Consider the following 16,392-nt stretch of genomic DNA (forward strand, 5'->3'; position numbering starts at 1 on the left):
CCTTGCTTGGGGCTCCTGGAGCAGATCCACACCTTCAGAGTAAGCAGGGCATATCAGTTGTAAGAAAGAAGACTTCTAGGGCAGCAAAATCCACATTTTCCCCAGTGCAGACCCTTTTATTAAAGGCTGCTCCCAGACAGCAGCTGAGCACAGCAGAGAGGGGTCAGTTAGGTAAGTGACCACTGGATGTCACCACTGCTTTAGCCACGGCCAGCAAGGCAGCCTTGCACCCAAACAAACACAGCAGCAGGGACTACCAAGGAGACAAATAAACTTACAGCACCTTGTTTTCACTACACAGAAGTTTATTATGAAAGTTAAACATACAACACAAAAAGTAGCAAAAGCAATCCTGTAGCTTAAGGCAACTCTTACAGGAGATGAATTCAAGAAAGATGATGCAACTTCAGTTTAAATAGAAATTATGAAAAATATCAAATTGCATCAATAACTTAAAATGCACTTTTAAAAAGTCTGCACTAACCAGCAGAGGGTAAGGGCTGTGATCTTAATGCCAGCATTAAGATATGGAAAGCAGCAGAATGCTAAATGATGATAGGGAAAGTTCAGTATTTACACAGAGATAGCAATGTTAATATCAGATAGCATCATTTCCTGTGTACTTATGGTTTAAAACCACTGTCTGAAACGTTAGGAAAACCTTTTAAAATAAATCTTCAGACTATTCCATCAAAAATACACAGATGGCAGAGAAGATCCAAGGCTAGGGATGCGTGCGGATGCATGCGTGTGTCCCTTAAATAACTCTTTGCAGAAACACCTTAGAAAAATTATTTCTTTGGGGGAAGAAGAGCAAGAAGAATATGTGGCCACAGAGTGAAAAAGATTATCTTCCAGGTGAATCACATTTAAATTGAAGTATCAAAATATTTCTATTTGATGACATTCTCACAGTTTACAGTTAATGACATTTTTAAGTGAATGTTACATATTCATATTATTAACATACAAAGATTCTCCTTCACATTTAAATCTGCTTACATTTTTGCAAGACCTCTTTTGCATCAATCGTTTTGCCATTAATGAGGAATGTATAATTGTCTTAATTATAGAATTTAATGAAGATTTAACTGTTCTAACCATATAGAGTTTCTACCTTTAAAATAATTCTTAAAATACTGGATTCATATCCCTTATTTTAAAAAGGTATTTAAGTGACATTTTTAATTAATCAGGCTGTACAGGAAGCACCACATTTTAACAAAGCCAAATGACATCACATTTCTAATGAATTTTCTTCAAATACTGGATGCAATGAAACCTTTGGAGCAAATCCATTCACCATCACCCCAAATAAAACAAGATTAATTCATACATTAATTCATCCCAAATGTTACCCTGTTAGAAAATGCAATATATACTGCAACAGTCTTAATTTGCATAAGATTTAATAGAAGGGGCCTATGTGCAGTACAAGACTCCTGCACACAAGCTCATCTCAGCTTTTCACAATTCAGCACAACTTTACAAAAAGCCTAAGATATAAAATATACTTAAAGCAGTTATCTTAAACATGATTCAATATATATCACCTTGGCAGCTGATCACTTTTGTTCCCAGTTTAAATGCTGTTGAATCTGATTGTGGAGTTGCAGTATCCCTTTGAAGAGCTAGTTAAAAAAATCCCTGAATAAAACAGAAGCCAGCCTGCGACTTCCTCTGAGTTTCAGTAAAGCACTATATACAGGGTATAACAGCCACCCAAACTCACTTGGAACAGAATAAAATCTAACAAAGACAATGGGGCAGAATGCATTAATGCATGAAAATACGCATTTTAAGATTTTTATAATTTTAAAAGTGGAACCAATGAATTGTTAGCAGTTAAGCGAATACTGCAACTGTAACATTTACAAACCCACAAAGTTTGAAAACTGATTCCAACAGCTCTGATTCACTGGGTTTAGCTTGGAAATAATGCAAAATAATGTCAGCAGTTTTAAGAAGGTCTTGCAAATTTAGAAAAAAGAAAACTGAAAGATAAGAATGCATTATCTAAAATAAAGCAGGAACACAATAAGGACAATCAAATTTCCAAAAGCCCACATTAAAAAATTAAGCTTGGAATGCATTGGCTTCCAGCAGTTTACAAAAAAAAACCAAAAAAAACCCACCCAAAAACAAAACCAAAAGTTGTTCTAAATATGTAATATCTTGACCTATTTTTAAGTGACAATTTTTATTACAGTTGAGAAAAATGGTTTTATAGCTGCATAAGTTTCCATTTCACTAAAATAGTGCCAACAAAAATAAGTTTGCATAGAAAAACAAAATTTTGAATTGCCACTGGCTACATGCTTCAAATGGGAAATGCAGGTATTGTAACATAAACATAGTGCAAACCATGGCAGTTCGTGGTGACTTCGACTGCCGCAGGTCAGGAAACAGACCATAATATACCCAGTTATCACAGTTTCTGGTCTTTTATTCAATCCTTTGCCGAGTAGAAGCAATGCATGTGTGCAGACCCGTGGGACGCCTGCTGCCGCCGATTAACGTAGTTTGAGATCATCACCACTGCCCAGGTTAGAGCCAGGACTAGGGTCTTGCTGTCTTCTTGCCTGCATTAACAAACACACTGAGGATAAGCACCCATGAAACAATCAGTTATCTTATTCAGTATATTAACACAACTAATACCATAACCAATTTAAGGCAGAAACTGCAATTCAAGCAGTAAGCAAAACAGTCATTTTTAACATCAAAATCATTCTTTCCCCCCCAATTCAGTTTACCCCCCGAATCAGCCGGGCTCTCCGAGCAGGGCTGTGGGTCTGGCAGCCCAGCACTGCCCTGTCCTGGAGGGGCTCAGAGCCTGCTGTGCCTCCCCTGCCAGCCCAGAGCTCCCAGCAGGGCTCCAGGGCCCACACACCTGCACACTCACACTGCCAGCGGCAAACATCACTCTAGCAATCAGCAAGAGACTCCCCCAATAGTTAAGTAACAATGTTGTGTCTCTTCCTCCAAAATTAATTTTCTTTCCTGTGAAATTCCGTTTCTGTTAACCCCTTCTGTCAGCTTTAGGGAGAAAGGCTACAATATGAGAGAGTACATCACATAATTTCCAGATGATTTTATGAGGGAAATATTTACTTTAGCTCCTTCTAGAATCAAAAGACTTAAAGTAACACTTGAGCACAATTTAATCTATAGATGGACACACATTTTAACACCTTGTAAAAGCTGGGGTTTTACTGCTTTCTTCTTCAGTGCACCTGCAAAGTTAACAAACTTAGAAAACTCTGTGACATATGATTGCACCCACTCCTATATTAAAACACAAGTAATGTAAATTGCCAGTTAAGTAAATTATTTTGTTAAACAGTTTGAGATAATGACATTGTAAAGAGGGAATCAAGTATGGTCAGTCACAGTAAGGCTACATACTTTCTCTACCTGTACACAGGTAAAGCACACACAAATGCTGCACATAAATACTTTAAAACATTGATTTCATTAAAATTTTAAAGCCATACTTCAATTCTGGGAACACCTCTAATACATGCTAGCTGGTTTTTAGGACATTTTAGTACCAGCACTTTTATTTAAGGCTTACAGAGTGAATAGCTGGCACCATGGCATGTAACTACCACATGACCCAAACAGTCTCAGGCCACATTCTCAGCTGGTGGAAGGTATCACTACACAGGCTTTATTCTGAGTGGCTGCATCAGCAGCAGTAACCTGCCATATTCAGGGCTTTAAAAAAATGCAACCTAGTGACAACTTCCCTGTTCTGAGAGACTTTTCCTATGTTCTTAAAAGACTGGGGAACAACCTCAACACAGGCATTGTGCCATTGAAATACCCCTCAAGCAATTAAAGTGTTTGCACCATCACACTGAACACAAGTGCACTTCAACAGAACTGTGACTAACAGGGGCACCAGTGCTGCTCTTGGCTGCTCCCTGGGCTCTTCTGACTCACATTTACTGACAGAGAGGAAGCCTCCCCACCAGCACAGCAGCTGCCCCAGCTCACAGGGTGCTGCTGCTGCACTCCCAAAGGGTGAGCGAGCAGAGCCTGCTCACTCTCAAACCCTCTGGCATGCCCTGCTGACAGCACTTTTTCCAACTTAGAGTTTTCTTTCTCTATTCAAGTCTTCCTCCCTTATCTACCTTTCTTCTTGTCTGCCTAATCATATGCTCCCAGTGTACTAGGTTAGCTGCACCCGAACAGAGAACTGCTGCTTCCTTCTCCTATTTAAAAGCCAGTTTAAAGTTACATTTTCCTTTAATGTGCAATGGTCCCTTTCTGATGCACATGGAATTCATTCAATAAATCCCTCTAGTAAATCAGCATGTTTCCAGAGCCAACAATTCCCACCTGCACTGTCCTTAGTGGTCACATTGCCATTATTGCTTTGCAAACACCTCCACTAACTTAAATATCACAATTTCTACCTACTATGTTCATGTACTCAGTCTTGGTTGCATTTTAAAAATGAGCCAATCTTTTTGCTCTGTTTTATTTGCACTAATTGTACTCTAAAGGAACAATCTGCTTCTCCTGCTTGCAGAAGAAATCTGAAGGTGAAAACCAACATCACTGCTGGTGCACAAACCCACAGATTTCTCAGTAATCTTTCTGATGAATCACATTAAAGCAGACTGCTCTAATCACCACACAGCACTGATGATTGTGTTTAAGGGCATATTCCTTTAGGCCCTTGAAACAACTTCTGCACACTATCCTCTTTGCAGAGATACAAAATATTAGAAGATGACATTTAATTAATCTTTTTACATTATTTCCAGAAGCCAAACCATTCACTTTTGACTATCAAAATCACTGAGGGAAAGCCCACACTTCCTTTTTCCTTCAACAGAAAAGTAAACTGCTGGAAAAATTCTCTTAATATGAAATGGTTGTTCATCAAGTCTGAATAGATACTTCCAGGCTAATGTAAGAGTTGTACCAAGATTAACAAAACAGTAATAGTTCTACTTTGCATACCCTTCTATTGAACAGACTGTAACAAGATTTCTTCTGGTTTTACTGCTGCCTCCTTCTTCTAACAGAAAACAGAGACGTGCACTGTCTTTAAGAATTACCAAAATGTTACTTCTACCAATTTTGCACTCGATAAACATTTTTACACTTAACTAGAAAAGACCAGCAAGTTAATTGCTGCTATACTACTGCTCTAAAAACAACAGTGTTTCTTCTTCAGAACACAAATCATATGCGCAGCAATTTTATTGTCAAATTTCAGTGAAGGCTCCAAGATATGAGCATATGGTTACATTTATGCTTTGCTTAAAGTGGCCTTTTCTTTCAAAGCATATGAAAGAATTTGCATGATTCGTGACCTCATTGCTACTTGCAGAATTTGCAGAAGCCACTAGTGAACAGCTACCAGATTTGCCCTTTCAAGTGATATGCAAAAGGCATGACAAATGACCCTCAAATGTACCAAAAGCAGTCATTACAATATCTTACAACAGTGTATGTGGGTAAAGGTGTAATTTTGCAATTCAGTAAGTGGGGATTTACACAAGCAACTGCAACATGTTGGAATGACAGCTCTGACTCAGGCACCCTCTTTTCCTTGTACTACTACTGTGCAAAAAGACAAAAGTGTGAAGCAGGCTTGTTCTAGCAGTCACAACCATTCTGCCAGGGCACAACATGCACAGTATACAACAACTACAACTGTGCTTCACATGCTGAAAGAAAAATACAAAAAATAGAAGATGCTTGATAAAGACTAGAAAAATCACTTTGTACGAAAACAGGAAGCACATCGTGGAGCAAGAAGCACTGAGTGCTATTTTTGTCCATTGACAATTGGCAAAATACAACTTCCATAAGAAATACCGTGAGAGCCTTAACACTCCCTTGTAAGGAAGAGTGTGACCATCAGTAGGGTATTATCTGCTAGTTCTCCTTAGTCTATTACAGGAAGCTAAAACTTCCCTTTTACAGATGTAAACCAGCAATTTCCAGACTTCTCACCACTGGGGGTCCTCTACTCCCCAGCACAGCTAATCAATCCTCTAAATTGCAATTTTTGCTGTAATTTTTGAAATGCATACCTTTTGCTGCTGCGCAAAAGCACCAGTATTACTCTCAGTGAATAATGGGCTCGGCTTCTCAAGGATTAAGGAGACTTGTTTCAATTAAGAAAGATGCATCTATCTTTGCCATTGGGAAATGGAATACACTGCTATGAGTCATGCTTAATGAGCCATGAGAAAACAGCAGTTATTCATCTTTTCTCTGTATTTCATTTTTTCTGTCAAAGGTTGATTTTAAGTTTGAAGGAGCACTACTTCACATGTTCTTCATCTGTTATTTAGTGAAAGGACAACAAATATTTGCTTGTGAGAAACTTGTAATTAGTACACAGATCCCACCAGAGTTGCAATTATCCTAAAAATGAATGTATTTTAACCAACATTGCCAGTTTTCTTCCAAATATGCAGGAACAGAAGATTTAACACGCCAGACACATCAGGAGTTTCAACACCAAAAAATACTTCGCACTCAGCTTTCAGCACACGAAGCCATGCAAATCTTCTGCAGCACAGAAGGAATTGTAACTGGCCACGAGCCATTGAAAACCTCTAACCCTGGAGAGAGTGTGATGACCAAGTGAAAGAATTGCAGGAACGTATTTGGCAAAAAAACATTTCAAAGCCTCCTATCACATGCTAGTCTAGACTTACTCATGGCTGAACTCATGAAGCTGGTACCATGGGGGTAATGACATACTGACAAAAAACAGAAGAGTAACTAACGAAAGCATTTTAACTTGAGAGTAAACAAACACAAAAAGTGTACCCTGTAGTACCTCTTACACCTATGCTCTCTTTAACCTCTGATGTCTGAGCTTTTCCCAAGCCTAAATATGGGCTAAGGGGAATGGACTGCAAGTTCTATCAGGAGTATGATGCAGTAATAGCTGCATCATATTGTTTTTCTTCTCAATAAGCCAGATAGCTTGGAGTCATTGGATCATTAACTTTTATCATTTTATGCTTTCTGAACAAGAACCACATTGGTGGCTTTACATCTGTTACTGGGACACAAAGGAAAAACAAATGGGCAAAAAGGAAGGTGGCACATAAGGAGTTCCTTCAGCAGCCAAGACAGTCAGAACCTATCCTCCTCTTCCAGCCACTCAATCCTGCCCCATGCTGCAGCCTATTGTGCTTTCTATTGTGCTAACAAAAGTCTTTAAACTGACTTTAAGAAAGCATCTCTAACTACCCCCTTCCTGTGCATGTTCTGAGGCCTCACGCATACCTAAGGAAACCAACTCCTCTTACCACATGAGCTCATCGGGAAAAGATAATGCAGTCCCACTGTGTGGGTTTACATGATAGCTCTGAGAAAGCAGAACTGAGAAAGTTGGAAGCAAATTTAGTAAGGATGGACAGGGCTGCCATGAAGATGGCCCTCCCTTTGTATGAATCACTTAAAAAAAGCAGCAGGGAAAATTGGGACCTCTAAATACCACAAAGTGAAATGACAAATACAACCATATCCACTGCATATACAACTTGGGACACTGGTGAAGATGAGAGAAGGAAGAGGGAGCTAATTTAAAGAAGGGCTGTCACAAAAATAGCCAAAATAAAGTCTCTTCATGGACAACTCCACTGCAATTCTTTAATTGGATTCTGGCAGCTCTGTCCTGTTGAAACAGACAGAGCAGATGCATTATGTGCCTTGGCATCTGCCATCTATAATTTACTAAATAAGTGAAAAATTAGGCTGTGCTATGAAAAAGTAAACAGTGAACATTTGGATTCTCTTAGGACTGCCAACCTGAAAAGGGATAAAAAAAATCCCAACCAACCAAACCTGAGAATACTTTGCAGATACTTTTCTAAAAAGTATACAAGTACAGAATAAAAAACACCCAAATGAAAAAAAAAACCCAAAACTAAAAACCCCTGAAATAAAGAGAGCAACACTCAGAAAAATGACCAGTTAAAATCAAGCACACCTTCACATTAGTCCTGGTATCTGAGGCAGACCCACAGTAAGAAAAGCAATGAACTGAAAAAAAAAAAAAATGCTGGCCCTGCCTCCAGTAACCCTTACTCAATAGAAGGGCAGGAGAAACTCAGCCTCAGAACTGGAGTCAGCAAAACTGGGGCCCTACAGCATAGTGAGAATGTCAGCTTATATATAATAGAACTTCTTTGGTCACAGCTTGATGAAGCAGGCCATGTGCTTTCTGGTCTCTGGGGGCCTTGCACAGAGGCTCTCAATCTTCACTTCTCAGAACTTTAGCCACAGCAGCAGCACTACATACTGCATCCATGAGCCACTGGCAGACAGAGGGGATATGATCTTTACCACATTCCTAGCAGGCATAGCTATCAGCACTAGACTGCATGGCCTGGATCCAGTCTCTGCAGTTGCTTTGTTTGCTGCCCGTAACATCCATTTTGCTATCACCTCTCCTTTTCACTGAACCTGGGAAGATGTAACCTTGATCTTTCTTAATTATAATGTCAAGCACTACTTAAATTATGCAAATAATGGAAAACAGTCTCTCAAACTTGGCAAGGGATCTGGATGTTAGACTGAAGTAACTGTAGAACTATTAATGCCATGAATTCTATACCCAATGCTCTTTTTTATTCCTACTTCCATTCCAGTTGTCTTTCAAGCTCACTGGAAATTAAATAAAAAATTTTCCTGACAAAGGCATGATAAGAGTAATTTAGCACTTGTGGCCATCAAGACTTAATTTCAAACTCCTATCTACTTCCTAGAAACAGACTGAAAACACACATGAGCTGTGTTACCTGCAGAGCCTTGCTCTCCCGCAGGCTGAGAGAGAGCTCCAGAGCATGACCAGGCCAAGCAGTACAGCTGCTCCCTTGACACCCATGCACCCCCTCACCTGAAATCTTTGCAATGGTTGCAACTTTGTTTAAAAGTTATTCTGAAGGTAATGATTCTGCTGCCCCAAATGGTAACTGGACCAAGGTCACTGCAAGCCAAGGAAGGAAAAAGCGCAGCAAGAATAGGAGGTAGCTCTGAAGAGCTTTGAGTAGAGACTGAAATTTTTACTTTCATATTAAAACTTCCTTTCCAAGGGACAAAAAAAGCTTGAAGTGCTCCCTTTTAGAAAGTATTGTTTGAAAGCCGGTCTAAAGGTTATAAATTTATAATTAATATTGATTGCCTCCAGACAGTATTCCTCTGTTGCTCAGCCCCTTTCTAACCTTCATTGACTGAAGAAGACGCTTATATTACAGTATTCCCTGATTTGCAAGATCGATCTCCTCCGTCCTACAGTCAGCATTGATTCTGTACAGCACAAATTGTTTTTCTGATCTATGCATTCCGTAGCACTTTTGCACAACCACCAGCTATTTAAGTTCTTGTGAAGCAAACCAGTCATAACTTAACTGGCCTACTTGTACTGGGCTGGCACTGCAGAACCTTTGGAGGCAACACACTCCCACTCTAATGCCTCTTTCTAAGTTATGTTGTATCCATCCTGCATCTAAACCAATTATTTATGGTTGTATACAAGCATATATCAAGTCTACACTACCCACAGCATATGAAAAATTAACAGTTTGGGATTCTTTCATATCCAAAAAGCTGTGTTAAAGGTTATATACAATTTTTCTATCATTGTCAGTTTGGAGAGTATGTACAATAAGCACTAATTAAATTAATTCCAGATTAATAAGGAAAAAAACCCGTTAAAATCTGAGTCTGATGAGAAAAAATTTTTGAAAAATCCCCGAGCCAAAATTAAAAACAAAAAAAATCCCCACATATTTATTGTAATACTATACCTTCTTCTGAAGCCAGTTATATTTGAGAAAAATATAATTAGTTAGAGCATTTATTTACACTAGGAGTTTCATCTTAGAAAAAAATTAAGAAAAGGAGAATAATTTCACTGTCTAAAACCTCGGGAAGAACATGAAAGTCAGTCCTACAACTTTATTTTCTTTCAACTGTAAACTGTTTACACTAATGTAACAAAATCCTGTTTGTTTTTTAAATGTTCCCAGTTTCAGCACAATTAAATGAAACCTATCTTTCTCATTTAAACTGGTAATTCCCAACAAACAACAAGAATATGTAAAAACCTAGGGCAGGACACTAAGGGGTGGGGTTGGTGGAGGCTTTTGGTGCCTTGTATTGAGAGGGATTACCTCTGGAAGAAATAAAAGTTCCAAAACAGGTTTTTTTTCAGCAAAATGAAGGTTTTTAAAATGGGAATTTCATGCAGTTTCCCAAAATGTCTCTGCTTAGCCATTAATGTATTTTATATTTAGCACAAGACCACAAACAGACAGATTGCTAGAATAGAATGTTTTAGGAGAGCAAACCACCCTGTCTCTTTACTCACAGTGTTGCTAAAATAAAGAGCATCGCAGTAACATAGGAAATGAACACAAAGTAGAAAAATACAACATTTCAAAAACACTGGTTGAAGAAATTACATTGGAAGACTGAGAACAGATCCAACCCATCCCCAAGTAAAGCCATGGAGACATCCTCAGCCAAGCTCTGGGGAACACAGCCGGACAAGCTGCTCACACAGATCACTGCAAGCCTGAAATTACAGTTTGGCAATACAAAACAAACCTTCACTAAATACCCCCACCTGCACACAGCAACACACCAGAGGACCCTTCTCATTACCCACCCCCCTTGGAAATCCAGTTTTGTGCCATCTGCTCCAGCAAAGAGCTGGCAGGAGGCACCTGCTTGCAGCTTTTCCGCACTGAACACGGGCTATGACTTCCAATACATTCTAAATTCACCAACTAGGGGCTGTTCAAATCTCTCCAAGCCATTCTGGACAGCATAACACATTTTTGCATCATGCCACTATGCCAGAAGACTGAAAAACAAGCAAAATATTTTCCTGGAAATTCTCGTCTAGACAGCAGCTTCACAGTAATTTCTGCAGAACATTTCCTATCCTGACTCTGAACTCTGGTCATTCATAGTGAAACCACACCAGAGACACTCGTACTGACTCTCTCAACCACGACACAGGGAGATAAAGATAGTGAAAATTAAACACCTGCCTCACCAACATCCCTTCAGTCTCCTTGCTCTTCTGGTTTGGCAAAGGGAAATGTACAAATACTTCAAGTTCATACACCTCTTTTTTTTTTTTAAACAATAATCTTTTAATGGGGATAAAGTCTTTCTTAATGTGTATTATTAAACATTCACTGTCTCAGCATTCCAACATTTTTGTAAAAGTAAAAGCCATTGGGATACCTTATTAATTTTGAAGCCACTCACTGACTTCAAAAGCATCTTTGAAACAAAAGAATCCTGGACAGTGGGGCTGGATTTGCAGTATCTGATGTAATCGAGCCATACAAGTTGATATAAAAACTCAAAAGCATCTTGTATTCAAAACAAACATTGTCAGAAATGTAACAGAATGCAGTTGAACTCAGAGGTGCTTAAAAACTTCAATGAAAATTCCTAAATCCACTCCCACCCTATTTACATCAGAGTGCTGTAATTGCACAAAAACTATCACCTTTGATAATTCATGCACAACCCACCTCAGATGCCCTCAGATGCAAATAATATGTTAATTAAAATAAAGATCTGATTTTCTAAACTAGAATGGAAGGGATTCTGTATGTTGAAAAAACAGCAAACAAACCTCACAACACCCTGAAGTGTTTTTTTGCCTTTTTTTTAGGGGGACAATTTTTTAAATTGGTTGGGGTTTTTTTTCAAGATACTTAGAAATGGAAATTAGCAAAGTGATGATTTCTAAATTGTTACTGCACTTGCAATTTTTTCCCTTTGCAAAGTGTCACCATTCTATAATCCAACTGCCACATACAAGCCAATTTAACATTGTTTTCGATGAGTTACCACTGATCACTTCTATGTGGGGAGTTTTTACTCTACAGACTTTATCTTAAGTCTACAGAAAGACTTAGAATAGGGAATCTTTTTTACCCAGAAAGCTGTATAAATAAAGAATTGAATCTGATCATTTTCATATGCTGCCAGGCTTCAGATGGATAAATATTTCCAAAGAGCTGGCGCCTCTGTTTTGGGTAGGAGTGGGTGGAATATTGCAGGATTCCCCTTCCCTCCCCCACTGAAGCAGAATCTGGTCTCTATTAAAGGCATTTTGACTGCAATTCTACTGTCAGAAATATCCTGATTTTCTACAGTGTTGCAATTCTTAAAACCATCATTAACACTGATGAGATCCTGTTCCACATCTGCCAATTCTGAGTTTTACTGTCGATGCCAAGCATGGCAGAAAAGTAAAATCTAAAACTTTAGTAAGGATGAAAGATATATAGAAATCATATTAGACCAATCATGAGGAAAGTATCTTCATTTGTGTGTAGCATAAGATACATAAAAATTCACTCAGCACACTTTAGAACTGGCCTTTTCCATATAAAAGCCTCCAAGTACCATCTCTGTAGTGAAACCAAAGATACTGCTGGCCCCATAGAAATTACAGAAACAGAATACAAGGCAGTCTGGATTAAAGTTTCTGCAGTTGTCAGCAATGCAATCATCAGAAGGGTGCCACTGACAAACTGTATTTCCAAGCTGAGTGAGCATGTCAGCATCAGAAAATTCAATACAGGCCACAAATACAACAAACACGGGAATGCACTTTTATGCATCACCTTCTGTTGAGAATTCAGTACCAGGATCACAAACACCAAGCACTAACTGATTAAAAGCTCATTTGATTCTGCCCAAATGCTGCATTAGACAAAGTAAGGGTAACAATGAATTATTTGGAAATGTGATTCCTCTTTAGGAATGTATTGTAAGTCTATTTCTGCTCTCTCCCACCTCATCCCAAAAGATCTAAATTTTTATGCAGTCCTAAGAAAAGCTTGTCTGTAAACATTCCAGATATATGTTCAGGACATCCTACCCCAAGCACAGGAATGAAAACTGAATTGTAAAAACCAATTATAGACCTATGAGTACTGGAGGGAAAAAATCTCTTGGTTAGACATATTAAAACACACACAGTAAAATAAATAGGACAGCATGCAAAACAATGTATTGCAATTATTAAAGATTTCTATTTGACATCACAAATTTGAAACAACCCTTAATATGTTACTTTTCATTCTGCTTAAATATATTTCAAATCAGTAATTTTTTTCTTTTCTTCCTTTCTGTAGGTGATCTACACCAGTGCTTTAAAGCTGGGACAACAACTATTGCTGGTTCAAGAGAAAATGGTTACTAACAGCTAATATGGACATCATTTCATAGCAACTGCCTTCTGCCTTATTAAAAGCAAGAGTGTTTCCAGAAGTTATTGAACCCAGCTCCTGCAGACAGCCAAGCATGTTGCCTTTTGTGTCTTGGTGTCATGAGTTTTGACGTCTGTCACGAAGCCCCAAATGCTCAATATTACCTCAATCTCACTGTTAATTGAGGTAGTGTTTTTTTGCACAGCCTAGCTGCCAAGTAAGTGTTTTCTACACTTGGAGGAAAATTAAGTCTCTCAGAACTCCAGAAGTTATTTCACAGAGCCTCATTCTTTTTTAACCTTCAGCATGGCTTCTTTGTAATAAGAGGCGTGGGGATGAAGAGGACAGTGCAAGGAGAACATATCAAAAAAGTTTTAAGCACATTAAGGTCAAAGACATAAGATTGGACCTAAAGTTCCTGCTGCATTGTTAAAACTAAAGCAGGCTGGCACAGGTCCTCATGAACTGCTTAAAGCTAATTCTACCTTCCTTCTGAAGTGAACTTAAAAGCAGGTTCTAGCCATACTGTGACAGAATTATTCAGACAATCCAGCTGCTGTTCCAAGAATCCAGTGGTAGCAAGGCCTCCAAGGCAAGGATTTTACCTTTGTTACAGCCGACATCTGACCTGGCTGCAGCAGTGTTTGCAAGGAGACACACTCCAGCCACTTCAAAGAGAGAGATATTATCCTCTGTGCCTATCTGTTCCCTCTCATTCTCATGCTCGGTGCCTTCCAGTTGTAGTTGGAAGGGAAGAGAGTATGTCTGATCATCCCAATTACCAGAAAGGATGTCAAAAGAAAAGTGGCTTAGCAATAACAATAATCAAATTTTCTAAAAACCATAGAACCAACAGATTGATCATATTTGATTACAGTTAAGTCAGGCTGTACTGATGAAGCAGGAAGTAAGAAACAACATTAGTTAAGGGAAAGAAATTCAAAGGCTTTCTGTGTTCTCCCTATTCTCTCCTGACCTGCAGCCTGCCTTAACTTGCCAACTCTCCTTATGTATTATTACTTGTCCTCTTACAGCTCTTGCCTTTCTGACATCTCAGAGCAGCTGGTTTCCATTCCCTTTCCTGGCTCTTCTTTTCTCAATCCCAGTAATTTCTGCTTTCATCAAGAAAGAACAAGGTTCAAGACTGTGGGGCCCTGAAGAAGCAAAGAACAAGACAGGGAAACTAAACCAGTGAAAAAAAGGAGTGAGACTTCCCACCAGTAAGAAAAAGGTGAGAAGACAGTAAAACTAGCCTGTACAAGAAAGCAGACTGTGGCATCTGATTAAATTGGCTGGTAATTTTTCCCACAACATAGGAAAAAAAGCTCCAAAATTGTGCCCCCGCAGCTCCCAAAGCCTTTTCTGTGTTCATGAGAAATGCACGAGGCAAAAGGTCCCTCTTTCAGCTATCAAAGTATCATTTCAGAGAGAAATGGCACTGTGAATAAATGTATTTACTGCTTAAGTACTCACAGAAAAGATCATCTACAGAAAGGAAAAAAAGTACATGATCAGAGAATTCTTGTCAAAACTTTAAAAACTTGAAATCCATTTTACAAGAGTAAAAAACAATGCATTTTGCCATTTTTATATAACAGCACTGAACAAACAAAATACACGACATTGTACAAACAGACAAATAAATGAAACAATCTAAAGTTTTGGGAAAGTACTAACCAGTTACTGACAGCAGCTGTGAAACCCTCACCTCCATTTCCTCCCGATGAGACCGGTCTCTATCCTCGAATTCACGAGTTCTTCGTCGAGCCTCTTCAAAGGCTTGTTGTGCCAATGCATCCTCCTGCTACCAAAGCAGATGACACAGAGTGACACAAAAGGTGACTCTCATTTCCACCAAACCACATTTCTTTTGGATATTAACTATCCCTTGGCAGCAAAGTCAAGTATGTCCTGCAGAACCTGCTAGAATACAGGCGAGTTCCAGCAAATATCAATACACGTTAATGAAATATTACTCACCTTCACTACAGCAATAAGAGACAACCAAAGCTGGAATGCAGATACTCCTAAAATATATTTTCAAAGGAGAGCTGATGCTCCAAAGTAGTTTAAATGCTGCTGGGTTTTTTTTTAAGGCTAGGAATTCTCAGAAGTTCTATGTAAAAGGCAATAGATTTCATTCTTCTTGTAAAAGCCATTTTGAAGACTGTATTCACAGGTATAGCTAGACAGAGTCCACTAGCATCACTATACAAACAGTAGTAATTTAATTCTCTTACATTTAAAAGTAAGTATTATCAAAGTTACAATCCAAAGAAATCCTTCATTTTATCAAAAGCTTCTGCAGGTGCATCAGTATGAACATTCTTAACATTTGTGTATTATCTATATTATTTAAATTTAGATATATAGGAAAGTACAAAGCAAAAATTATTCCTCCACCAATTTGCACACATTCCCATACAACGGAGGAGAAACCCACAGGTTTTCAACAGCCCTTTTGCTTATTTTCAACAATGACTTAGGCACAGGAACTGATTTAATAAACTAACACTCAAAACCAAAAATCCTTCAAACTATATTTTCTATTAGAAAATGTTTTAAATAAAGTGCTAGTAACATGTGGAGCCATTATAAATCAGTTTAGAAGTTGTTTTTCTTAAAGAGATCTTCTAACACATTTACTGCTCCCCATCAGAATTAAAAAATTTTTGGAATTGAAGAGTCCCATCTGAAGAGGCTCCACAAACCAGGAAGGGATAAACTGTATTGATTCTCCCTCCTTATAGCTCTTCAACTGTAATTGCTACTAATTCTGCTTACAATACCCACATACATGCAAATGTTATTTTAAAGTTGCTAATTTTAAAAAAAAGCTGACCTTGACTGTTAGAGGACATAAACATGTAGAGAGCATAACTAAGTTTTAATATACCTGGGGACTGAGTGCATAAATTTTTCAATTTAAGATAAAGCATCCCCAGCCTGAGAACATGTTAAATTGCCTTTTTTGCCGTGGGCACAATCGCAGGCCCTGGAGCTGCTCTGTGAAATGATGGGAAGGGGCTCCCTCGTGGCCCAAGGCAGGGAAACCAAAACAGCTGCCAATCCCAGCCTCTGCCTCGCGCCGTCGCTTTCTGGGGACGCGTGTGCAGTGTTTAAAGCTGCCAAAAATATAACACTTTAACACCATATA

General features: G+C 38.7%; 1 protein-coding gene across 2 annotated transcripts in view; it reads right to left on the reverse strand.

The window, feature by feature from the left end:
- Nucleotides 1-287: 287 nt before the first annotated feature.
- The window catches only part of CBFB (core-binding factor subunit beta), a 37,539-nt gene continuing 21,434 nt past the window's right edge, over nucleotides 288-16,392 (reverse strand). The window contains exons 5-6 of one of the 2 annotated variants that reach the window (XM_058845961.1): nucleotides 14,944-15,039; nucleotides 288-2,582 (exon numbers count right to left, since the gene is read on the reverse strand). In XM_058845961.1, the coding sequence (XP_058701944.1) occupies nucleotides 2,514-2,582; nucleotides 14,944-15,039 (165 nt within the window). In that variant the 3' untranslated portion in view covers nucleotides 288-2,513. Of the gene's footprint in view, nucleotides 2,583-14,912; nucleotides 15,040-16,392 lie in introns of both variants that reach the window. The other variant, XM_058845962.1, reaches the window with a different exon arrangement.

Source organism: Poecile atricapillus, chromosome 10 (genome assembly GCF_030490865.1).
Source record: "Poecile atricapillus isolate bPoeAtr1 chromosome 10, bPoeAtr1.hap1, whole genome shotgun sequence".
NCBI classification, from domain to species: Eukaryota; Metazoa; Chordata; class Aves; order Passeriformes; family Paridae; genus Poecile; species Poecile atricapillus.